Source organism: Salvelinus namaycush, chromosome 12 (genome assembly GCF_016432855.1).
Source record: "Salvelinus namaycush isolate Seneca chromosome 12, SaNama_1.0, whole genome shotgun sequence".
Classification (NCBI taxonomy): domain Eukaryota; kingdom Metazoa; phylum Chordata; class Actinopteri; order Salmoniformes; family Salmonidae; genus Salvelinus; species Salvelinus namaycush.
The window spans coordinates 47,928,317-47,954,663 of record NC_052318.1 but is presented as its reverse complement, the minus strand read 5'-3'; the positions used below and the strand labels follow the sequence as shown (position 1 = coordinate 47,954,663).

General features: G+C 42.0%; 1 protein-coding gene across 1 annotated transcript; it reads left to right on the top strand.

Moving 5' to 3' along the window:
* The first annotated feature begins 208 nt into the window (after positions 1-208).
* On the top strand, positions 209-24,918 carry LOC120056670 (CTD nuclear envelope phosphatase 1A-like). The gene is made up of 8 exons (XM_039004878.1): positions 209-732; positions 13,018-13,084; positions 15,014-15,144; positions 15,276-15,347; positions 17,759-17,869; positions 18,137-18,248; positions 23,553-23,637; positions 23,769-24,918. Exons 1-8 carry the CDS (start codon positions 628-630, stop codon positions 23,842-23,844), a joined length of 759 nt encoding a protein of 252 aa, XP_038860806.1. The 5' UTR covers positions 209-627; the 3' UTR covers positions 23,845-24,918.
* Positions 24,919-26,347: the final 1,429 nt, after the last annotated feature.

Sequence of the window (26,347 nt, the reverse complement as noted above, 5' to 3'; positions counted from 1 at the left end):
TTTATCCACCACGGTCATTGATTGCGCTTCATAATAGATTACAGTATATTACAATGCAGTAGTGTATTTCTAATGACCTGCCTGTTGGTCAATGCTGGTCTTAACCATATTGAGGTCAATGCCTGTGGCCTGGATGTGACTATTTCGCGGGAGGAAAGTATTTGAAAGGAGCGCATGTTTTTCTCTACGGAAGTGACAGCGAGGGATTTATGGCGGTGCTCTGTCCATTTCCTTGAAAGTTGCGTTGACCGCGTCTATTTGGGACTTTTGCCATATTTCGTAAACCAATTTATTTATCAACGAAACTAAGCAAGGTTAGAAGGGCGTTGTTTGCATTTCATAAAGACATCTTCTTTTCACACTTTAATCAAAGTCTAGCTTGCGAGGGCTAGGTAGTGACCGAGAACAAGTGAATGTTATTCGTCTGGAATCCTCGCTTTCGTATTTAATGACGGTTTTGCGTTGTAGGCTACTTTTTACTTTTTCATTCATTTTCAGTGGAGTGTGGCGAAAGTGAGATTTGAACTGAGCACACGATTGCCATTGGCCAGTGTCTACTCGACCTGCAGGTTCGGGAAGGAAGAGGCTGAGGTCCTTTTACTCAACTGGAGTCGCTCGGGTTGTACCATGCTGAAGACCCGTCACCGCCTACTTGGCATTCACACTTTCGTCGGAGTTACATCTAGAATATGGGGGTTTATTCTGTACATACTCAGGAAGCAGTTACGGACGGTGAGTTTTCTAGAACTAAAAGTGTAATAATATTGGCCCCTGCTAAGGCATTCCCCAAATTGATATCACTTGGATAAGTGATATTGGAAGCTGGATAAACTAATATACACACGGCCCATTTGGACTTGCCAATGCTCTTGACAGACAGTTAATCGGAAACTCATACACACGCCAATCTATCTATTAAAAGGTCTGAATGGTACTTCACTGTGCTATTTGATTCCAAATTAAATCATGGTAACATTTCAAAGACCTCGAGGAAAACTGTCAAACAGGTGTAATCAATACGGGTTGTCTTAACATGTGCTACTACACTGAGCAAAACGCAACATTTTAAATTGTTTCATGAGCTTAAATACAATGTCTCTGAAATTTTCCATACATACAAAAAGCTTATTTCTCTCAATTTGTGCACAAATTTGTATACAACCCTGTTAGTGAGCACTTTTCCCTTGCCAAGATAATCCATCCACCTAACAAGTGTGGGATATTAAGAAGTTGATTAAACACCATGATCATTACACAGGTGCACCTTGTGCTGGGGACAATAAATGGCCACTCCAAAATGTGCAGTTTTCACACAACACAATTCCACAGATGTCCCAAGTTGAGGGAACGTGCAGTTGACACATTTTATGTCACATGCTCTGAATACAACAGGTGTAGACCTTACAGTGAAATGTTTACCTACAACCTTACCCAACAATGCGTTAAGAAGTTAACTTATTTTTTTCTTAAGTCAAAAAATTGTTGAGTAGAAAATAAAAGTAACATAATTGTTGCAACCCCTATTACTAGCCTGTTCAACCTCTCTTTCGTATCGTCTGAGATTCCCAAAGGTTGGAAAGCTGCCACGGTCATCCCCCTCTTCAAAGGGGGAGACACTCTAGACCCAAACTGCTACAGACCTATATCTATCCTACGCTGCCTTTCTAAGGTCTTCGAAAGCCAAGTTAACAAACAGATTACCGACCATTTTGAATCCCACCGTACCTTTTGCACTATTCAATCGGGTTTCAGAGCTGGTCATGGGTGCACCTCAGCCACACTCAAGGTCCTAAACGGTATCATAACCGCCATCGATAAGAGACATTACTGTGCAGCCGTATTCATCGACCTGGCCAAGGCTTTCGACTCTGTTAATCACCACATTCTTATCGGCAGACTCAACAGCCTTGGTTTCTCAATTGACTGTCTCGCCTGGTTCACCAACTACTTCTCTGATGGAGTTCAGTGTGTCAAATCGGAGGGCCTGTTGTCCGGACCTCTGGCAGTCTCTATGGGGGTGCCACAGAGTTCAATTCTCGGGCTGACTCTTCTATGTATACATCAATGATGTCGCTCTTGCTGCTGGTGATTCTCTGATCCACCTCTACGAAGACGACACCATTCTGTATACATTTGGCCCTTCTTTGGACAATGTGTTAACTAACCTCCAAACGAGCTTCAATGCCATTACAACTCTCCTTCCGTGGCCTCCAACTGCTCTTAAACGCAAGTAAAACTAAATGCATGCTCTTCAACCGATCACTGCCCGCACCTGCCCGCCCGTCCAGCATCACTACTCTGGACGGTTCTGACTTAGAATATGTGTAAAACTACAAATACCTAGGTGTCTGGTTAGACTGTAAACTCTCCTTCCAGACTCACATTAAGCATCTCCAATCCAAAATTAAATCTGGACTCGGCTTCCTATTTCGCAACAAAGCATCCTTCACTCGTGCTGCTTAACATACCCTCGTAAAACTGACCATCCTACCGATCCTCGACTTGGCAATGTCATTTACAAAATAGCCTCCAACACTCTACTCAATAAATTGGATGCAGTCTATCACAGTGCCATCTGTTTTGTCACCAAAGCCCCATATACTACCCACCACTGCGACCTGTACGCTCTCGTTGGCTGGCCCTCGCTAAACTCTCGTCGCCAAACCCACTGGTTCCAGGTCATCTACAAGTCTTTGCTAGGTAAAGCCCCCGCCTTATCTCAGCTCACTGGTCACCATAGCAGCACCCACCCGTAGCACGCGCTCCAGCAGGTATATCTCACTGGTCACCCCCAAAGCCAGTTCTTCCTTTGGCTGCCTTCCCTTCCAGTTCTCTGCTGCCAATAACTGGAACAAACTGCAAAAATCACTGAAGCTGAAGACTCATATCTCCCTCACTAGCTTTAAGCACCAGCTGTCAGAGCAGCTCACATATCACTGCACCTGTACATAGCTCATCTGTAAATGGCCCATCCAACTACCTCATCCCCATACTGTATTTATTTATTTATCTTGCTCCTTTGCACCCCAGTATCTCTACTTGCACATTCATCTTCTGCACACCTACTATTCCAGTGTCTAAAACTTATTTGGGATAGGGGGTGGTATTTTGACGTCCGGATGAAAAGCATGTCCAAAAACTGTCTGCTACTCAGGCCCAGAAGCTAAGATATGCATATTATTTATAGATTTGGATAGAAAACACTCTGAAGTTTCTAAAACTGTTTGAATCATGTCTGTGAGTATAACAGAACTTATTTGGCAGGCGAAACCCAGAGGACAAACCATTCAGATTGTTTTTTGAGGTCACTCTTTTCAATGGGTTTTTATTGGGAATCCAGATTTCTAAGCGACTTTCTTGCAGTTCCTATCGCTTCCACTGGATGTCAACAGTCTTTAGAAATCGGTTGAGGTTTTTCCTTTGAGAAATGAAGAAGTAGCACTGTTCAGAACGAGGGTAGAGGGAATTGTAATCTTTGTTAGAGGCGCGTGACCTGAAACCTGTCTACACATTGTTTTCCTCCAGTTTAGAACACAGCATATCCCGTCTTAAATTTTATTGATTATTTACTTAAAAAATACCTAAAGTTGTATTAGGAAAGTAGTTTGAAATGTTTGGACAAAGCTTACAGGTAACTTATGAGATATTTTGTAGTCATGTTGCGCGAGTTGGAACCGGTGTTTTTCTGGATCAACCGCGCCAAATAAATGGACATTTTGGATATATATCGACGGAATTAATCGAACAAAAGGACCATTTGTGATGTTTATGGGTCATATTGGCGTGCCAACAGAAGAAGCTTGTCAAAGTTAAGGCTTGAATTATATCTTTATTTCTGCGTTTTGTGTCGCGCCTGGAGGGTTGAAATATGATTGTTTGTTTGTTGGGGTGCTATCCTCAGATAATAGCATCGTTTGCTTTCGCCGTAAAGTCTCTTTGAAATCTGACACGTTGGCTGGATTCACAAAAAGTGTAGCTTTAATTTGGTGTATTGCATGTATGATTTAATGAAAGTTACATTTTTATAGTAATTTATTTGAATTTGGCGCTCTGCATTTTCATTGGATTTTGGCCAGGTGGGACGCTAGTGTCCCACCTATCCCAGAGAGGTTAATTGCTATATTGTAATTACTTCGCCACCATGGCCTATTTATTGCCTTACCTCCCTTGTCCTACCTCATTTGCACATACTGTATATAGACTTTTTTCTACTGTATATTGACCGTATGTTTGTTTATTCCATGTGTAACTCTGTGTTGTATGTATCGAACTGCTTTGCTTTATCTTGGCCAGGTCGCAGTTGTAAATGAGTACTTCTTCTCAACTAGCCTACCTGGTTAAATAAAGGTGAAATAAAAATTATTAAACAGCAGCAATAAAATAACAAGTGAGGCTATGTACAGAGTCAATGTGCAGGGGCACCGGTTAGTCAAGGTAATTAAGGTAATATGTACATGTAGGTAGAGATAAAGTGACTATGCGTAGATTATAAACAGAGTAGCAGCAGTGTAAAAGAGGGGTCTGGGTAGCCCATTGATTAGCTGTTCAGGAGTCTTATGGCTTGGGGGTAGAAGTTAAGAAGCCTTTTGGAACTCGACTTGGTGCTCCGGTACAGTTTCCCGTGCGGTAGCAGAGAGAACAGACTATGAGTAGGGTGGCTGGAGTCTTTGACAATTTTTAGGGTATTCTTCTGACATCGCCTGGTATAGAGGTCCTGGATGGCAGGAAGCTTGGCCCCAGTGATGTACTGGGCCGTATGCACTACCCTCTGTAGTGCCTTGCAGTCGGAGGCCGAGCAGTTTCCATACCAGGCAGTGATGCAACCAGTCAGGATGCTCTCTGGTACAGCTGTAGAACTTTTTAAGGATCTGAGGACCCATGGCAAATCTTTTCAGTCTACTGAGGGGGAATAGGCATGGTCGTGTCTTAGTGTGTTTGGACCATGATAGTTTGTTGTTGATGTGGACACCAAGGAACTTGAAGCTCTCAACCTGCTCCACTACAGCCCCGTCGATGAAAATGGGGGTGTGCTCAGTCCTCCTTTTCCTGTAGTCCACAATTATCTCCTTAGTCTTGATCACGTTGAGGGAGAGGTTGTTGTCCTGGCACCACATGGCCAGGTCTCTGACCTCCTCCCTATAGGTTGTCTTGTCGGTGATCAGGCCTACCACTGTGTCATCGGCAAACTTGATGGTGTTGGAGTCGTGCTTGGCCATGTAGTCATGAGTGAATGGGAGTACAGGAGGGGACTGAGCATGCACCCCTGAGGGGCCCCCGTGTTGAGGATCAGCGTGACGGATGTGTTGTTCCCTACCCTTACCACCTGGGGGTGGCCCGTCAGGAAGTCCAGGATCCAGTTGCAGAGGGAGGTGTATAGTCCCAGGGTACTTAGATTAGTGATGAGCTTTGAGGGCACTATTGTGTTGAATGCTGAGCTGTAGTCAATGAATAGCATTCTCACATAGGTGTTCCTTTTGTCCAGGTGGGAAAGGTCAGTGTTGAGTGCAATAGAGATTGCATCATCTGTGGATCTGTTGGGGCAGTATGCCAATTGGAGTGGGTCTAGGGTTTCTGGGATAATGGTGTTGATGTGAGCCACTACCAATTGAGGACTTGTGCGGTGTCTGTTTCTCAAACTAGAGACACTAATGTACTTGTCCTCTTGCTCAGTTGTGCACCAGGGCTTCCCACTCTTTCGATTCTGGTTAGAGACAGTTTGTGCTGTTCTGTGAAGGGAGTAGTACACAGCGTTTACGAGATCTTCAGTTTCTTGGCAATTTCTCGCATGGAATAGCCTTCATTTCTCAGAACAAGAATAGACTGACGAGTTTCAGAAGAAAGTACTTTGCTTCTGGCCATTTTGAGCCTGTTATCGAACCCACAAATGCTGCTGCTCCAGATACTCAACTCGTCTAAAGAAGGCCAGTTTTTTATTGCTTTAATCAGAACAACAGTTTTCAGTTCTGCTAACATAATTGCAAAAGGTTTTTCTAATAATCAATTAGCCTTTTAAAAGTATACACTTGGATTCGCTAACACAGCGTGCCATTGGAACAATAGGAGTGATGGTTGCTGATAATGGGCCTGTGTAGATATTCCATAAAAAAATCTGCCGTTTCCAGCAACAATATTAATTTACAACATTAACAATGTCTACACTGTATTTCTGATCAATTTCATGTTATTTTAATGGACCAAAAAATGTGCTTTTCTTTCAAAAACACAGACATTTCTAAGTGACCCCAAACTTTTGAATGGTAGTGTGTGTGTATATAAAAATTATCCAGCAACTTTGCACAGCCATTGAAGAGGAGTGGGACAGCATTCCACAGGCCACAATCAACAGCCTTATCACTTCTATGCAAAGGAGATGTGTTGCGCTGCATGAGGCAGGTGGTGGTCACACCAGATACTGACTGGTTTTCTGTTTTTTTCTGTGACCAACAGATGCATATCTGCATTCCCAGTCATGTGAAATCCATATTTTAAGGCCTAATTAATTAATTCAATTTGTTACGTTTACATTTTTGTAAAGTATAGAATTAGTGACCCGGTGATGTATTCCACAGCGGCCAGCAGAGTCTAACACTGAATCCTAACATATCCTGCCATGACCCATAACTGTTATTAGACAGTAAGTGTTTGTGTACCCAGTAGTGATGCGCAGGTCAGCTGTTTGTTCACCGCACACGCCTGCAATTGCTAATAACCCATCCGCAACCCCCCATCCGCAACCCCAGGGGGGGGCCCTGACTATAGGTATTAAAGTGAAAATCTGGGGCCCGCACCCGACCCTAACCCAGAAATATAGATATTGTGCTGTACAGTCAAAACCATTTTTTGACAGGCCTTTTTAGATAGGCATATGTTTATGCTTATATTTTACGACATTTTGTTAGTCAACTTGTCTATAATTAGATACATGCAGCTTCTCTTCTGTTGGTCTACTTGTTGCCCTAGAAGACTAAATAAGCCTTTGCTCGCCAGAATGTCATAAATCATCAGAACGAATGCTTCGATCTACAATGAACAAAAGTATAAATGTAACAAGCAACACTTTTACTGAGTTACATTTCATATAAGGAAATCAGTCAATTTAAATAAATTCATTAGGCCCTAATCTTAAGGATTTCACATGTCTGGGAATACAGACATGTATCTGTTGGTCACAGATACCTTAAAAGAAAAGGTAGGGGCGTGGATCAGAAAATCAGTCAGTATCTGCTGTGACCACCATTTGCCTCATGCAGCGCGACACATCTCCTTTGCATAGAGTTGATAAGGCTGTTGATTGTGGCCTGTGAAATGGTTTCCCACTCATCTTCAATAGCTGTGCAAAGTTGCTGGATATTGGGGGGGAACTGGAACGCGCTGTTGTACACGTTGATCCAGAGCATCCCAAACATGCTCAGTGGGTAGCTACATGTCTAGTGAGTATGCAAGCCATGGAAGAACTGGGACGTTTTCAGCTTCCAGGAATTGTGTTCAGATCCTTGCGACATGGCCATGCGTTATCATGCTGAAACATGAGGCGATGGTGGCGAATTAAGGGCATGATAACGAGCCTCAGGATCTCGTCACAGCAACTTGACTGCACAGAGATACCATCAATAAAATGCAGTTGTGTTCATTGTCTGTAGCTTATGCCTGCCCATACCGTAACCCCACCTCTACCATGGGGCACTCTGTTCACAATGTTGACAACAGCAAACCGCTCACCCACACAACGTCATACATGTCTGCCATGGACAGTTGAAACCGGGATTTATCCATGAAGAGCACACTTCTCCAGCATGCCAGTCGCCATTGAAGGTGAGCATTTGCCCACTGAAGTCGGTTTACGACGCCAAACTGCGTCAGGTCAAGACCCTGGTATTCATTCAGCATTCAGATTCAGCATTCAGATGCGCTTCCCTGAGAGTTTGTGCAGAAATTCTAAGGTTGTGTAAACCCACAGTTTCATCATGTTTTGGTAGCTGGTCTCAGATGATCCCGCAGGTGATGAAGCCGGATGTGGAGGTCTTGGGGTGGCGTGGTTACACGTGGTCTGCGGTTGTGAGGCCGGTTGGATGTACTGCCAAATTCTCTAAAATGATGTTGGAGGCGGCTTATGGTAGAGAAATTAACATAAGTTATTGGCAACAGCTCTGGTGGACATTCCTGCAGTCAGTATGCCAATTGCACGCTCCCTCAACTTGAGACAGCTGTGGCATTGTGTTATGTGACACAACTGCACATTTGAATGGCCTTTTGTCCCCAGCACAAGTTGCACCTATGTAATGATCATGCTGTTTAATCAGGTTCTTGATTTTCCACACCTGCCAGGTGGATGGATTATCTTGGCAAAGGAGAAATGTTCAATAACAGGGATGTAAGAAATTTGTGCACACGATTAGAGAAGCCTTTTGTGCGTATGGATCTTTTATTTTACCTCTTGAAATGTGGGAAACACACTTTACATGTTTCTATATTTTTGTTAAGTGTAGTTGAAGTTGGTAGGCATACATTTCAATTTCTGCTTCACCCATTCAGTAAAGACATTTATGGACCAAGGAGAAATGCAATAACTCTAAATTAACGTGAGGGATTTCCCATCCCAAATTTCAGTTTGAATGGTTTTAAGGCAACTGAAAGCTGTTAAAATGACCAAACATGTTTTTCATAAGATTTAAGTTCAGCTTGGATGCAAATGTTATGTGGTTGAAATACTATCAGCTTTTATGATGCTGATAAAGATAGCACCTTTTACAGATGATCCCTAACCGCGTATTCATTCTCTCAAGATGCTGAAAGAATGAAATAATATTTTCCCCCCCCAGTCAACTTACATTTGGTGTATAATTTTACTGTAAGAAATCCTTAATTCTGCAGGAGCTCATATTGTAGTAGGCTATATGAGAGGTTATAAACCTACAGTCAGTGTCCAGATTTCAGTTAGGCTACTATTCCATTTAACCCATCTGAACAGTCAACCTGGACTGAGGTAATATAAATCCGGGACATTCCAATTAGTATGATATGTTACATTTCGTGTGGTATTTATTCATTTGTGGATGTCATCATCCATTTTGTATGATACTTTTGGTCGTCTAGTGTGTGGACACCTGCTCGTCGAACAGCTAATTCCAAAATCATGGGCGTTAATATGGAGTTTGCTGCAATAACAGTCCCAACTCTTCTTGGAAGGCTTTTCACTTGATATTGGAACATTGCTGCAGGGACTTGCTAACATTCAGCCACAAGAGCATTAGTGAAGTCGGGCAGAGATGTTGGGCAATTAGGCCTGGCTCGCAGTCGGCGTTCCAATTCATCCCCAAGGTGTTCGACGGGGTTAAGGTCCGGGCTCTGTGCAGGCCAGTCAAGTTCTTCCAAACCCATCTCGACAAACCATTTCTGTATGGACCTCGTTTGTGCACTGGGGCATTGTCATGCTGAAACAGGAAAGGACCTTCCCCAAACTGTTGCCACAAAGTTGGAAGCACAGAATTGTCTAGAATGTCGTTGTATTCTTTAGCATTAAGATTAACCTTCACTGGAACTAAGGGGCCTAGCCCCAACCATGGAAAAACAGCCCCAGACCATTATTCCTTTTCCACCAAACTTTACAGTTGAAACTATGTATTGGGGCAGGTAGTGTTCTCCTGGCATCCGCCAAACCCAGATTAGTCCGTCGGACTACCAGATGAGGAGTGTGATTCATCACTCCAGAGAACGCGTTTCCACTGCTCCAGAGTCCAATGGCGGTAAGCTTTACACCACTCCAGCCGACGCTTGGCATTGCACATGGTGATTTTAGGCTGCTTGGCCATGGAAATCCATTTCATGAAGTTCCAGACTAAGTTATTTTACTGACGTTGCTTTCAGAGGCGGTTTGGAACTTGGTAGTGTGAGTGTTGCAACCGAGGACAGACGATTTTTATACACTACACGATTCAGCACTTGGCAGTCCCGTTCTGTTAGCTTGTGTGGCCTACCACTTCACGGTTGAGCTGTTGTTGCTTTTAGACATTTCCACTTCACAACAACAGCACAAAGTTGACCGGGGCAGCTCTAGCAGGGCAGAAATGTGACAAACTGACTTATTGGAATGGTGGCATCCTATGACAGTGCCACGTTGAAAGTCACTGAGCTCTTCAGTAAGGCTATTCTCCTGCCAATGGTTGTCTATGGAGATTGCATGGCTGTGTGCACAATTTTATACACCTGTCAGCAACGTGTGTGGCTGAAATGGCCAAATCCACTAATTTGGAGTGTCCACATACTTTTGTGTATGTTACCAATTGTAATTCCTACAATGTTATGAATTACAGTTTGTTTTTGCTAACGTTAGTTAGGTGGCTAATGTTAGCTAGGCTAGGGGTTAAGGTTAGGAGTTAGCTAAACCTTCACCTAAACCTTTAACCTAACATGCTAAGTAGCTAAAAAGTAGTAAGTAGTTGCAAAGTTCTTAATGAGCTAAAATGCTAAAGTTGTCCATGATGGGATTTGAACACACAACCTTTGGGTTTCTAGACGTTCGCGTTGTATGTCCACCCATCCACCTCGACCAATTACCCTACTTTTGTTTTTGTCTTATGTAACCATACCAAACGTAACACATTTTACTAATTTGAGTCCTGGATTTATATTTACTATGATACGTCTAGTTTGAGACTAGGCTGGAACAGTTCAGCTCCCTTGATGTGCCATTTTGAAGTCCCCATTTTGTGACTGTCAACAACAAAAAAATTGCGCCTCACGGTCATCACACGATTCCTCCTCTTTTACCACTTAACCAAATCTTTCCCAAACAGACTACTTTTCTGGGTCTCACTCACTATTTATTTTTAACTTCTCTTATTGAATGAACGGCGATTGTTGTTTTTGCCTCACTTTATTGACTTTACTTTATCTGCCCAAGTTTTCTGCATTTGGCAATTGGCGTGTATTTGGCGTGCTACAGTTAGGCCCTAAAGCTTAGGCTAAGGCTATGCACTAACGCCAGATAAAAAATAATGAAAGAAAAACTTCCATGTCGCCTATAGATACAACTTGCACAAGAATTATACATGTAGGCATTTTTATGCATTATTTTCTCTCTATTGAAACCGCCTGCCACCCACCCGCCCTTCATCCACACAATATTTCATGACCCTAAAACCTGCCGCACTCTGACTTAACTGCGGGGACTACAGGTTGAGTCAACCTGCGCATCACTACTACTGTACCCACAACTATCTGACTGTCAGTATACACTGACACCTACAGAAATGACATCTGTCTGGAACCCATCAGAGGGTGGTTCAGTTCACACAACTGATCTCTGCCTAGTTCCAAGTGAATAGAGAACAAAGAAATATATTTTTAAAGTACTCCAGCACGCTGGTATTTATCCACAATGTACACTGCTCAAAAAAATAAAGGGAACACTAAAATAACACATCCTAGATCTGAATGAATGAAATATTCTTATTAAATACTTTTTTCTTTACATAGTTGAATGTGCTGACAACAAAATCACACAAAAATTATCAATGGAAATCAAATTTATCAACCCATGGAGGTCTGGATTTGGAGTCACACTCAAAATTTTAAGTGGAAAACCACACTACAGGCTGATCCAACTTTGTAATGTCCTTAAAACAAGTCAAAATGAGGCTCAGTAGTGTGTGTGGCCTCCACGTGCCTGTATGACCTCCCTACAACGCCTGGGCATGCTCCTGATGAGGTGGCGGATGGTCTCCTGAGGGATCTCCTCCCAGACCTGGACTAAAGCATCCGCCACCTCCTGGACAGTCTGTGGTGCAACGTGGCGTTGGTGGATGGAGCGAGACATGATGTCCCAGATGTGCTCAATTGGATTCAGGTCTGGGGAATGGGCGGGCCAGTCAATAGCATCAATGCCTTCCTCTTGCAGGAACTGCTGACACACTCCAGCCACATGAGGTCTAGCATTGTCTTGCATTAGGAGGAACCCAGGGCCAACCGCACCAGCATATGGTCTCACAAGGGGTCTGAGGATCTCATCTCGGTACCTAATGGCAGTCAGGCTACCTCTGGCGAGCACATGGAGGGCTGTGCGGCCCCACAAAGAAATGCCACCCCACACCATGACTGACCCACCGCCAAACCGGTCATGCTGGAGGATGTTGCAGGCAGCAGAACGTTCTCCACGGTGTCTCCAGACTCTGTCACGTCTGTCACATGTGCGTGTGAACCTGCTTTCATCTGTGAAGAGCACAGGGCGCCAGTGGCGAATTTGCCAATCTTGGTGTTCTCTGGCAAATGCCAAACGTCCTGCACGGTGTTGGGCTGTAAGCACAACCCCCACCTGTGGACGTCGGGCCCTCATACCACCCTCATGGAGTCTGTTTCTGACCGTTTGAGCAGACACATGCACATTTGTGGCCTGCTGGAGGTTGTTTTGCAGGGCTCCTCCTGCTCCTCCTGCTCCTCCTTGCACAAAGGCGGAGGTAGCGGTCCTGCTGCTGGGTTGTTGCCCTCCTACGGCCTCCTCCACGTCTCCTGATGTACTGGCCTGTCTCCTGGTAGCGCCTCCATGCTCTGGACACTACGCTGACAGACACAGCAAACCTTCTTGCCACAGCTCGCATTGATGTGCCATCCTGGATGAGCTGCACTACCTGAGCCACTTGTGTGGGTTGTAGACTCCGTCTCATGCTACCACTAGAGTGAAAGCACCGCCAGCATTCAAAAGTGACCAAAACATCAGCCAGGAAGCATAGGAACTGAGAAGTGGTCTGTGGTCACCACCTGCAGAACCACTCCTTTATTGGGGGTGTCTTGCTAATTGCCTATAATTTCCACCTTTTGTCTATTCCATTTGCACAATAGCATGTGAAATTTATTGTCAATCAGTGTTGCTTCCTAAGTGGACAGTTTGATTTCACAGAAGTGTGATTGACTTGGAGTTACATTGTGTTGTTTAAGTGTTCCCTTATTTTTGACAAGTTAAGTTTTGGTAATTTGACTTTTCAGTTTATCAATTGTGACCGTTGCGCATCTTTACCTCTGCAGATAATCCAGTACCAAACAGTGCGTTATGACACATTACCTCTGTCGCCTGTGTCCAGAAACAGACTCGGTAAGTATCCTGCCACTATAGTGTCTAAAAGGTCAAAGGGTCTTAATCTTGTCCCAGATCTGTTACTGCTGCCTTGACTTTTCTTACAGTACAGAACATACAAAAGACAACATACAGACACACACAAACATCACACCTGCCCAGACCCACTTGTTCTCACTCCTATCTCTAGTGCCTGCGCTACTCTCTGCCACGTCCTCAAATTGCACCGTTTTGTTCCTCCGTTGCCCACACTCTGACAATATTTAGATAATGAAGCATATTATTTTTCCATTGTCTTAACGATGGAGGATTGGTTGTTTTCCAGATATGTAAAAAAATAAAATACCAAAGTAATTGATAAGAGTATCGTCCAACCCATCTTCAATATGTACCCATTGTTCCTTTTTAGTGCATTAAAAACCCTGTTTTCTCCCCAATTTCGTGATATCCAATTGGTAGTTAGTCTTGTCCCATCGCTGCAACTCCCCTATGGACTCGGGAGAGACGAGCGTCGAGAACCATGCATCCTCCAGAACATGACCCTGCCAAGCTGCACTGCTTGCTTAACCCGGAAGCCAGCTGCACCAATGTTTCGGAGGAAACACCTGCCACAAGGAGTCCCTAGAGTGCGATGGGACAAGGAAATCGCGGCCAGCCAAAGCCTCCCCTAACCCGGACGACACTGAGACAATTGTGCGCCGTCTCATGGATCTCTCGGTCATGGCTGGCTGTGACGCAACCTGGAATCGAACCCGGGGCTGTAGTGATGCCTTAGACCGCTCCGCCTCTCGGGAGGCCTGTAGTGCATTCAAACATATGTCTCAAGTAAAAGCCTTGGGTGGTGAGTAGATACAATTCCAAGTCTGAGAGGTTAAAACTATATAAAGACTTATGGAAGAGTATACTTTAAAAAATGTATAAAAAAAATGTCTTCGGTGGGGTAATTGGGATTACAGAGAATAAAAAATATATACATTTTGGGAGCCATGCCATTCTGAAGAGGTTAATTCTACCTATAAGATTCATAGGAAGATTGTTCCATTTAATTAGGTCTATTTTCATATTGTTGAGTAATGGGATAAAGTCATCTTTTATATTTGTTTTGTCACTTATTAAGCATCCTAAGTATTTTATATTTTTTGTGGTCCACTTAAAGTATTGCCGTAGATCATGAGTTATTCTTTTTATTTTACCTGTTGCCATTATTTCAGTTTTTTACATGTACATTTTATATCCTGAGATTTAATTATTCAGAAAATATTTTTTAACAAGGGGGGCATTGAGTTTTCAATATTGGTCAGGTATATCAGGAGATCGGCAAATAAGTTTAGATTATATTCATGTTTACCAATACTGATAGCTGTTACGTTTTGGGTCCTGTCTAATTCTTTCTGTAATTGCCAGTGCAAACAGGAGGGGAGAGAATACATCACTGTCTTGTTCCCTTTTCTTAAGCAATTTCAGATAATGTATTTGTATATTTTTGCTTTAGGATATTTATAATATTTTTATTGCATGTATTTCAGCTGGAAAGTTGAAGGCTTGCAGAGTTTATTTATTTATTTATTTTTAATAGGAAAGACCATTCAAGACAGTTGAAAGCCTTTTCTACATCAACAGCCATTATTGATAAATGTATCTTTTTTTTTTTTTTTGCGTATTGTATCGTACTGAAACATGTTCTTGTATTTGTTTGTAAATGTCTATTATGTCTAAACTATTATTGTCGTTGTCATGACATTGAATGTAAGGGGTTGCCGCGACAGAACAAACAGATCTTGGACCAGGCTATGACAGTAGGAGTTATTGGTATGACTTAACAAACAGATCTGGGACCAGGCTAGAGACCAGAGATCTATGGCTTTGAAATTGAAAAATGAGAGGTTACTTGTTTTAGTTTTTCTCTGTGGTATTGACTGTGATTGGACTTGGGCTCCTGCTCATCAGATGCAGTCAAGAGGAAGATTCTGGTGCTGGACCTTGACGAGACCCTAGTCCACTCCCACAATGATGGGGCTGGGAGATCCAAAGGGAGATCCAAAGTGAGACCAGGCACTCCACCAGACTTCATCCTAACGGTATTGGCCTATATGTTCACTGTCTGATTAATTAGCGTCGTGCTGTCACCTTGTCAACAAACACCAGACTGACTCACACGCCTAACCTTACCTATTCTCTTTTATTCATATTCTCTTTCTCTCCCGTGAAGGTGGTAATCGACAAACATCCTTTCAGGTTTTTAGTACATAAAAGACCCCATGTGGACTTCTTCTTAGAAGTGGTAAGTGATGGGCCTTTTGTGTCAACATCCAAATAAGTACAATATAGTAGCAAGTATGAACATTTATTCAAATAAGCTTTGGTTATAGGATTTCAAGCAGCTAAATACTTTTGTGTTAGCATCTTGTTTATTCTCTCTGCAGTGTTTCTTGGTGCCAACGACTGCTTAGTTGTGCTTTGAATAAAGGACTGTATCTTGATGTTTGAGTTGGGGCTATTGTCGTGGTGTCCACTTAAAATACAGAGAGGAGGATGGCAGTGTTATTATTGCAGTTTAAATCATGAAATTATATTGAAGGATGAATGGATATTAGGACGATTACGGTGAAAGGATGGTTAACTGGGGGGGAAAAATAAAATACATGACTGATCTGATATATGGTAAAACAAATGCATATAAATGTACTTATAAACCTCATAACATTTCAAAGGAATATCACAGGAGTGAAAGTTAAAACATTAGTAAAATAAAGTTATGGTAAACATATCAATTAGTAACAGTGAATGTTCTCAATCAAATTCTAATACAAATCAATAAATAAGAACTTATGTGATCAATAAATGCATCCAAAACACAAAGGAAAGGTTATAAGAGGAAAGGTGTGTTGTAACAAACACTTGCAAACTGTTATGGTCTGGCGCTGACGTTTCTTTTTCTTTGGTATCGTGGCGGTCGCACCTTTTGTTTGTTCATGCTGCCACCTACTGTGTGGGAGTGTAGTCGATCACGTTACATTTTGTGATACAAAAATAAAAAGGAACAACTAACCCTACACTGAGTGTACCAAACATTAGGAACACCTTCCTAATATATTGAGTTGCATCCCTTTTGCCCTCAGAACAGCCTTAATTTGTCGGAGCATTGACTCTAAAAGGTGTCAAGCGTTCCACAGGGATGCTGGCCCATGTTGTCCAATGCTTCGTTCCCTCAGTTGTCAAGTTGGCTGGGTGTCCTTTGGGCCGTGGACCATTCTTGATACACATGGGAAACTGTTGAGTGTGAAAAGCCCAGCAACGTTGCAGTTCTTAACACTCAAACTGGTGTGCTTGGCACCTACTACCATACCCCACACTTAAATATTTTGTCTTGCCCATTCGCCCTCTGAATGGCACACTGTTAACAATCCATGTCTCAATGGTCTCAAGGCTTAAAATTCTGTCTTTAACCCGTCTGCTACACTGATTTGAAGTGGATTTAATAAGTGACATCAATATGGGATCATAGCTTTCACCTGGTCAGTCTGTCTTGGAAAGAGGTGTTTTGTACACTGTCTATACCACTATTTCCTAAAAATGATAACACCACCCCATTCCACTACTGGCCTGGGAGGACAGTACTCTTTCGTTCCACACACCTTGTAACTCTTCTGCAGTAAAACCTCATACACCCAAGTACTTCTCTGCAGCTCCCACCGCAGCCGTCTGTTTTCTGTGATTTCCGTTCTATTTCTACAGTTGATAACCATGGCAATGAATGTGAAGAAGCCAACCTTACCGAAGCAGAAATGCGTATCACTTTGTATTGCCCAAGGCCTGGTACTCACCCTTGACCCATCATCCTTTACTCCAGTGTTTCCCAAACTCGGTCGTCGGGACCCCAAGGGGTGCATGTTTTGGTATTTGCCCTAACACCTGCACAGCTGACTTCAAATCATCAAAGCTTGATGATTATTTGAATCTGCTGTGTAGTGCTAGAGCAAAAACCAAAACGTGCACCCCTTGGGGCCCCGAGGACCGACTTTGGGAAACCCTGCTCTACTCTCTTCACTGCCTCGGCATATGACACCTTCTGTTCTACTCTGACCCTGGCAGCCTCAACTTGTCTCTCTCGCACCGGGTAATTCTGATCCCCAGCAACATGGGCACTGCCACAATTGACTTTATTTTTTCACCGATACTACACATTCCTTTGTCCCGTGCCCTCCTGCACACTTCTCACATCTCGGAAACACCCTCCTACACACTGCTGCAACATGACCATAAGCTTGGCATCTGAAACACTGTAATGGGTTCACCACAAAAGCTCTTACAGGATAACTGAAATATTCTAACATGACTTTGTCAGGTAGAATGCTTCAAAACTCAATGACAGACAAGACAGTGTCTTCTCAGTTTTACCACGCTCACCACACTGATTTAGGGAAAGGTGTGTGTATTTAAAGCCTCTGCTGGAGGGGGATTGGACAGGGTTGGTTGCTTGGTGATAGAATGAGGGGGACTGTCAGTCAGGGTAGGGGCAATTGGACAACCGTGATGACGACAAATGTATTTGAGTAGTGTTTTGAGCTAGCAATCAATACATTTTCATTTTGGGGTTGTGTACTATACAGTTAATCTCTGATTTATAATTTTGTGCACGTTTGTTTGGATCTCTTAGCTGTTTGTGTGAGATGTAACTCGTTTTTTTTTTAGGTGAGTCAGTGGTATGAGCTGGTGGTTTTCACGGCCAGTATGGAAATATATGGCTCAGCCGTGTCTGACAAGCTAGACAGAGACATCCTTAAACGAAGATACTACAGACAGGTAAACAAACCCACTGACAGGTTCACTTCAGCTCTGTACAGTTATGCACTCTGCTCAGTCTTACACTCTGAGGGCTGGTTTCCCGGATACAGATTTATGCCTCGTCCTACACTAAAAAGCACTTTAAACAAAAATCCTGTGTCCAGGAAACCGGCCTTGATTGTCTCTGTCATTATTTATAGGTTCTCTCTATGTAAAGTTAGACGTATCACTCTTTTGCAACATATAAAACTCGCTTTTATTCCTAATTTTCATTTCTCTGTTTAGCACTGTACATTGGATCTGGGTAGCTATTTTAAAGATCTTTCTGTGGTGCACAATGATCTATCTAGCGTAGTCATCCTGGACAACTCGCCTGGAGCCTACCGCATCCACCCTGGTAAGCAGCTGTTACCATGTTATAATGACTACATGTTAGGCTTGGGCGATATACCGTATACCATTTAAGAAAGATAATAAGTCACGCGGGGGGGGGGGGGTGCGCTCCGCCCCTGCATATAATGACTTATGTCAAATTATATCCAGCTCAGGGCTCCAGCTTTGCATTTTGTTTGCTAAGTGGGTAGTTGTCAAAAATCAAGCTTTTTGGTTACAGCAGAGTCATTCTAGTCTGAGTACTAGTCTCTTTAGCTAACATTCCACTCCTTGTCATTGCTAAAGAGACTGGCCTTTCTGCCTTCTTCAAATATGAACATTCATCATTAATGAGCTCGAGGAGAACGGAGGAGTCAATCATGATTCGATAACCCTCACAGCTATAATCCAATTACGATTATCCAAATATTGGCGCTATATCCCTTTTTTTCTTCCACAGAACATGTTGGTATCCAGTTAAGCAATACTTTTTTGTTTGTCCAGACAAAACCAGTCCATCAATCTAGCTGCATATTGAATGTTTTGAGATTCGGCAATTGAGATTGCTGAAACGCCGGTCTCTTTGGCAATGACGTGGAATGTTAGCTAAAAAGACTAGTACCCAGACTAGAGACGTTCAGTCCCTTTCTCGATCAAGATCCCTGTTGCCTAAATTGTTCAGTGATTAAAAATGTACAGAAAATTGTATTTAAAAATAAAATAAAAATAGCGCCTCTTGTGTGCACTTCCGGTAATACCGTATACCCCGGTATGGTACAGAAACGGTATGATAATCTGGATACCGCCCAACGCTACTACATGTACAGGTAACTGCCAAAATAAAGGAAACACTTGAGTAAATGAGGGATATAAAGTATATTGAAAGAAGGCGCGGCTCCTGAGTTAAAGGAACGATTTTGCCATTTTGAATGTTGTACTGTTTTTGTGCATCTCTGGGCGATGTTCCATTGATTTCCAGAGTAATTTCATGTTGTCATGTGTATCTGAGCTATTGCCGTTCAAGCAGGCAGAAATTCAGCCGATATCACGTAGCATTGCAGTAAAGCCACTCACTACACTGGAAGTTAATAGGAATACGACTTTTAGGTCATTGGCCGTTGCGAGTGTCAGACTCCACTCTTCGAGGTACATCGATCTGCACGTTGAACATGGTGAGATTGTAGACAACTATATCGATAGTGCAGTTTTAGGAGATTTTATAGCTGATTAGCTACTTCATATGCTGTTGCCCAGCCAGCCCATAGAGGAGCACTGCATTGTGGGTTTTGTAATTGACTTGAGCTGCAACAAATTTCCACAATTTTCACGTTGCTATCAACCTTATTATAACAACAAAATGTGTTCACCCCAAAAATATTGTTATAACATTTTAGTGTTATTTAACACTGTAAATTATAGGAATTTGTGCTTTTGGGTGTATTTTTCCATTAATTAAGCAATTAACAACCCATCATGCTTAGGGTAGAGTCCTGCATCGGATCGGATACCTACAGTTCCCTACGGACGGACGACCCGCAAAAAAATAAATCAGCTGGCATGTGGAATGAAAACATTTTAACCCGAGGGTCGGCACACTGTAAAGAACAATTTTATTGTGGGTAGGAAATGTTTTAAATCAAGAAACGTTTTACAAATCCAGGAGCTTGTGTTGCATTGTTCCAAATTCTATTCTGTAATAGTGAGGCAGACATCGTAGCCTACGGCTAGATGGATACACAGCCTGTAAAAAGTGCAAGCAGGTATTTGTTTACGATAATTCAGTTAATTATTACATTTAATTCAGGCTTTTGTTCAGACTATTTGCAGGGCATATGAAGTTCCAACCTGTGCGGCTGGTAAAACTGAGGATAGACTACTAAATAAATGTAGGTTATTTTTGCAGCCTATTCGATTCTCGGAATTGTTTAAGTTTCAATTAAAATATTTATTTGAACTAAACAATATTGAATGTAAAGGCTTTGTTATGTCGGCTATAGGCTTTCATTAGATACGAAGGCTAATTAGAAGGCTTTTTTTTCCCCAAAGTGATTTGAGTTAATGTGCTGCATCGTATTGGGAAAATAAGGTATTGTTATTAATTCATGGCATGGTTTCCTTTTGTCCAAATGTTGGATAGACATGCAGACAAATTAATGTAGGGAAGGGGAATAGCCTAATAGCCTGGAGTCATAAAAACAATTTAAATAAATTGATGTTATTTGGTGGGTCACGGATTGGCTCTCGGATCAATTCAATGCGGGTGGGTCAGGTTAGAGAGATCTTCCCTTATGTCGGGTATTGGGTGGGGCTCGGAATTGATGTGGCCGGGGCGGGTGCGGCTCCAAAAAACTGACCCATGCAGGACTTTAGCTTAAGGTCATGTATAACAATGCCCAGTTGCGCATCATTTTGGATACCATGGCTAGAAGAACAGATCTGTGACTTTGAGTGGTCTCAAAGGAGAATAGGGTATTTAAACAGTGTGTGTGGGCCTCAGTCAACAGATCTGAACAGTATGGGAGATTCTGGAGCAGCTATGGAGTGATTTCAGTGCAAACAGATTGTTTTTGAATTTGTATTAGGATATTGAATTTGAATTCAAGGCACACATGTAATCATTGAATTCATAAATTGAACTTGTATTTCATGATTTGAAACTGAATTGAATGAATATTGCTTTCAGTTGTAAAATTTCGTTGAATATTCAAACTGATATGTTTCAATATGGTATATTGCATTCATTGTCTGTATCAAGTTTACAAACTATAATTTAGGGTGTATCAAAGTTTCATATGTTCAACCTCTGAGATTCAGTTTTCAAATTTAATTTGACTAAATTGACAAACTAAATTCCTCTTTAAAACCAAACCAACATCGAGGTACTTTGCCAGCCAGGAAAGGTAGAGGAGAACGGATAGAATCAAACTCTCTCTGTGGGGAAACAACTGAAGTTTCTGGCGGTTTCTGAAGCCAATATGGCATGTTGAATTTATATTCTTCCGATTTTTTTTAATTTGGCTCTAGCGTTTGAACCGTTTTGGCAACAAGCTATTTGAGATCACGGCATCAATATAACTGCCTGTGTTCGAAATCAGGCCTAATTCACAACACTTTCAGTGGCAAGCAGAAGGATCTGTGCACTCATTTAATAAATGTAACAGAGGTGGTTTGGTGATCCATGCATGTGATGCGCAACTGTAACAGTATAACTTTAGACCGTCCCCTCGCCCCGACCTCGGGCGCGAACCAGGGACCCTCTGCACACATCAACAACAGTCACCCACGAAGCATCGTTACCCATCGCTCCACAAAGGCCACGGCCCTTGCAGAGCAAGGTGCAACACTACTTCTAGGTTTCAGAGCAAGTGACGTAACTGATTGAAACGCTAGTAGCGCGTACCCGCTAACTAGCTAGCCATTTCACATCCGTTACACAACCTTGGCTGAGACCTGAAGAGATGTTAGTTTGACTAATGAGGTTCTAACCCAGGTCTCCTGTGCGCCAGACAATGCAACTTTTCAGGTTTCCGACAAGTTACCCATCACGCAAGCGTGGTCACCAAACCACCTGTTACATTTCACCCCTCCTTTGACCACCACCTTGAATAGACCTATCCAAGTCACAGGACCAATGCCTAGGCTTTATCTCGGCAAGCTAACGGTCACGTTACCCTTACCGGAGACTTGAAACTAACACATCTAACAGGTCTTCAGGTTGCGCATCATATTAGCATGTATCACCAAACCAAACTGTTTTGATGAGTAACCTTGCTGGATCTTGAAGACTTCTATTAGTGTAGCAGATGGGGATTTGTGGAACTCCATTCTCAGCATGAAGGGTCGCCCCTTGCACAATTGAAGGCCTTTTTTAATAGCACAATTGGTGGGAATGCTTCAGGAGGGCAGTCGTGTGTTTTGAGGCAAAAGTTCTGAGTTTGATCTCGGTACTGTATGAGCTGAGTCAGGGGGAAGCAGTACTCGTTAAGCAAGACGCAGGTTGTCCTTTACATTAACTTCCTGAACTTATCCCTATAGGCTTTAGCTAAGTGGGCTAACATAGTCTTGTGACATGTAGGAGACCTAATTCGAACCCAGTCAGTCACAAGAGCAAGCTTTTAAATAGGGAGTGAAAAGGCTATCCTTAGAAGGGCTATGACAGGGCCATTCAACTATATTCTTAATTGTGACACTTCTAATGTGTTCTGTGCAGCCTGTGATCATCGTAAAGGGGAACGACCGTGTTCCACAGAGTCTTTGCTTTCAGGAATGGGGTCATAATAGTTTATAGCCAAAACGGTTCAAATGCTAGAGCCAAATTCATAGGAAGAAAATAAATTAAACATACCATATTGGCTTCAGAAACTGTCAGAAGCTTCAGTTTACCACAGAGAGCATTTGATTCTGTTCTGGTGACCTCTACTTTTCCTGGCTGGCAAAGTACCAGGATGTTGAATCTAAATTTGAAAACTGAATCTGAGAAGTTGAATATGCTATTTGAAACTTAAACTTGAAATTATAGTTTAAACTTGATACACAGACAATGAATGCAATATCTACCATATTGAAACTGAATATGTAAATATTGGATTAGAATATTCAAACTGCATTTTAAAACAATACAATATTCATTAAATTCAGTTTCAAATCATGAAATACAAGTTCAATTCATAAATTCTGTCGTTTACTTCGTAAACAGGTGTGTACTAAGTGAAATGTTTATTTACGGGCCCTTCCAAAAATGCAGAGAGAAAGATAGAAAAGTAAAACATGTAATAATTGATTCACAATGAGTAACGATAGCTTTGGTGTATATACAAAGGGTACCAGAACTAAGTTGATGTGCAGGGATACGAGGTAATTGAGTTATTCAATATCCTAAAGCAAATTCAAAATGGGATTCAAATATCATTTCTGCTGGCACTGAAATCGCTCCTGAGACGGCGTTTTCCACCACCATAAACGAAACACCAAATGATGGAATTTCTCATGGAAGAATGGCATCACATCCATCCAATAGAGTTCCAGACTCTTGTAGAATCTATGCCAAGGCATATTGATGCTGTTCTGGTGGCTCGTGGTGGCCCAACACCCTATTAAGACACTTTATGTTGGTGTTTCCTTTTATTTTGTCAGTTACCTGTACAACTCACACAGGATTATATGTTAAGTATATTTGGCTATTTATTATTTCAAACTAAGTTTAGGTAGATGCCAAGTGCCGTTTTCATTGGATTGCTTATACAGAAGGGGCTTTTGGGTCATAACAGTTCTGTCATGGATCTGGGCTGTCTCCGTACCCTCTTGTCAAACATTTATGTTCACCTCACAGACAACGCAATACCCATCAAATCGTGGTTCAGCGACCCAAGCGACACGGCTCTACTTAACCTGCTACCCATGCTAGACGCACTGAGGTATGTCTCAAAGATGTTACACCTGTGACGAGCTGCCAAGATTAGTGGTGCCTCTCATCATAACTTATTATTAGTATGTTGATTTTCCATAGTAATGTTTCTTTATCTTGCCCTCTTCCTCTCAATCTCAGGTTCACCTCAGATGTCCGATCCGTCCTCAGTCGAAAACTCCAGCATCCGCTATGGGGATTCGACCATCCGAGCTAGTATCAGCACCTTCACTTCCTCTCTTTTTTTTTTTTAGAATGCCCTTTCTCCTGGTTTGCACGACCCCTTCCTCTGCTCTGCCCACATCTCTCAATCTCCACGGTGTGACCCTTTTTAAGAAGAGGGAGGGCAAAGACTGGGGGCCACGCTACGTATAAGGAAAACAAAGTGGAGAGGGCAAGGTTTTTTTTTCCTGAATGGAAACTCTTGCCTTTACAGTCCTTGGATTCTGGGAGTTCATGTCGAGTGTTTGTGTAAATTTGTGAGAGTCGACTTGCATTAGTTACATTTTCTTTTTTTTAGATAAATTATGAAATCTTTTTAACTATTGACTATGGAAATACTGATGATATGAGACTATAAAGAAACCAGTCATTTCTTATTTCCCATCCCATCTTTATTATAGTTTATGCCCCTAGAACTCAACTCTCTCTCCACTACTATACCCAGTCTATCATTCTTTTTCAACATGTCTGTTAATCTTTTCCGTTTATCAGCTACCTTCTCAGGTAAGGGTACTTTTAATAGTTTGGTTCTGGAGTTAAAGTTAAGATTTAAGGAACAACTAATAGATAACTGATCAACAAGCTTAAATAGAACTGAATATTTACTCAGTGGTTAGGGATGGACTGGGTCGGGCCAGGTTGGCAATATCTTTCAATTATTGGGATGTGTGGGTTTTTACGGAGGGGTCAACAGGGTGGTTAAGTAATGAGTTATTTTCTCCCTTTGTTGAGAATATTTTTTTACTCTTAAATAATTTGTGTTCTATTCAGAGATTTACAGAAATAGCTGAAAATTACTTGAATGTTTAGTTGATAGAGAAGATTTTTACCGTACTTCTCCATTCACAGAGCAAAGATGGGTTTTCTTTTTGATTATAAAACAAGCATTCCATTCATGGGCACGTTTTCTTCCTTGAGCCTGATTTACACCCATTCACTTTCGACATGTACACATGATCACATTTCCTTCAATGTAACCCCAACATCCCAGCCCATTGAACAATGTACGCTAAGGCCTTGGTTGGGTTTCTGTGTCACTCAAAATCAAATCAGTGTTTCCAATAAAATGCTAGGCATCATACTCCTCTTTTTTTACTGACTTTTAGATCATGATCGTCTCATGTAGATTATTCTATTACTACTTTATTTTGTGAGCTTAACTTGCTGCATTCCATGGTGAATCTCAAACTAAATTCAGAGCAATCTTTTATTTAATGGAGAGTATTTTCTTGTAAGTGACTACTGGTACAATAATACAGGTCCCTGGATCAAAGGTTCTCTGGTCTAACAGGGACGGTTGTCACTAGTTAACACAAAGTCAGAATTATGGTTAAAACCTGCAATTTATCTTAACATTTTATTTTAAAACAAACCTTAACCACACTGCAAACCTTATACCTGACCTTTAAATTAACACCAAAAAGCTAATTTGTTAGCCAAATTTTTACTTTGCTTGTGGAATCTGACTTACCTAGTGGAAACCCTGGTGCATGAGGTTTACGTTGCAGTGTAACCTTCCTCGGTTGGTTTTGGGTTTATATCTAGGGTGAAGATGGGAATCGGAAATGTGGTGTTCTGGCTATGCTCTTCAAGAGGTGATTGGTATTAAAACAACATTTATTGAACAATCCCTTAAACGGCATGTAGTTTAATGGTTTTAGCGGAGCTGGGGTTGTTCTTGCCCCTCAGCAGTCAAATTGAATGCTCTGCACTGTATTGTGACGTTTTATTGATATCAATAAGGTGACGACATACCCATAAAACATAGCGGTCAAACAGGAAAATGGTTCTAATTGTTTTTCCACCAATTTTCCCATAGGGAATTTTAGAAACACTTAAAATAAAGTCTGTTTCGTGTGACAACCATGTAAATCTCTCTCGGACAAGGTGACTTATCAATATATATTTGGCTCTATTTACTCCAATTCGAAAATGCTAGTTCGCATAAAAGTAGACATCATGCTTTACTACAAATCCCTGCAAGCTACTGCATGTCATCTCTAGCTGACACCTTTGCTAACAGGTATTGTGTACATTTAAAACTTACACAAGACCGTTCACAGAATGGTCAATTTTTAAAGACATTTAGACAATTTATTCATTACTAAATTTAGCTAACATAGTTAATCCAGAGATTCTTACCTTTGCCTCGGTTCGGCAGTCTCGTTCAGATCACTTTTTGCAAGATGTCGCCGACAGGTAGGGGAGCTCTGCTTCTAGCTCTTTAGCAACTTTGCAGTATTTTGTTTTTGTTTTGTTTTATCTTACATTATTAGCCCAGTAACACATTTTTTGTGTTACTACATACAGCCGTAAATAACTTTTTGATATCAGAGCGGCGGTAACTCACCAGCATTATGACTGGGAATACAACTTTTGAATTGGATCCTTTGTTCGTACCCCCCAGGGCAATTGAATTAATTCCAGAGGCTGATTCAAAACACTTCCGGCAGAGAAGCGGTATTCGGAGTGGACTTCTAGTCCGACTCAGGAGGCGC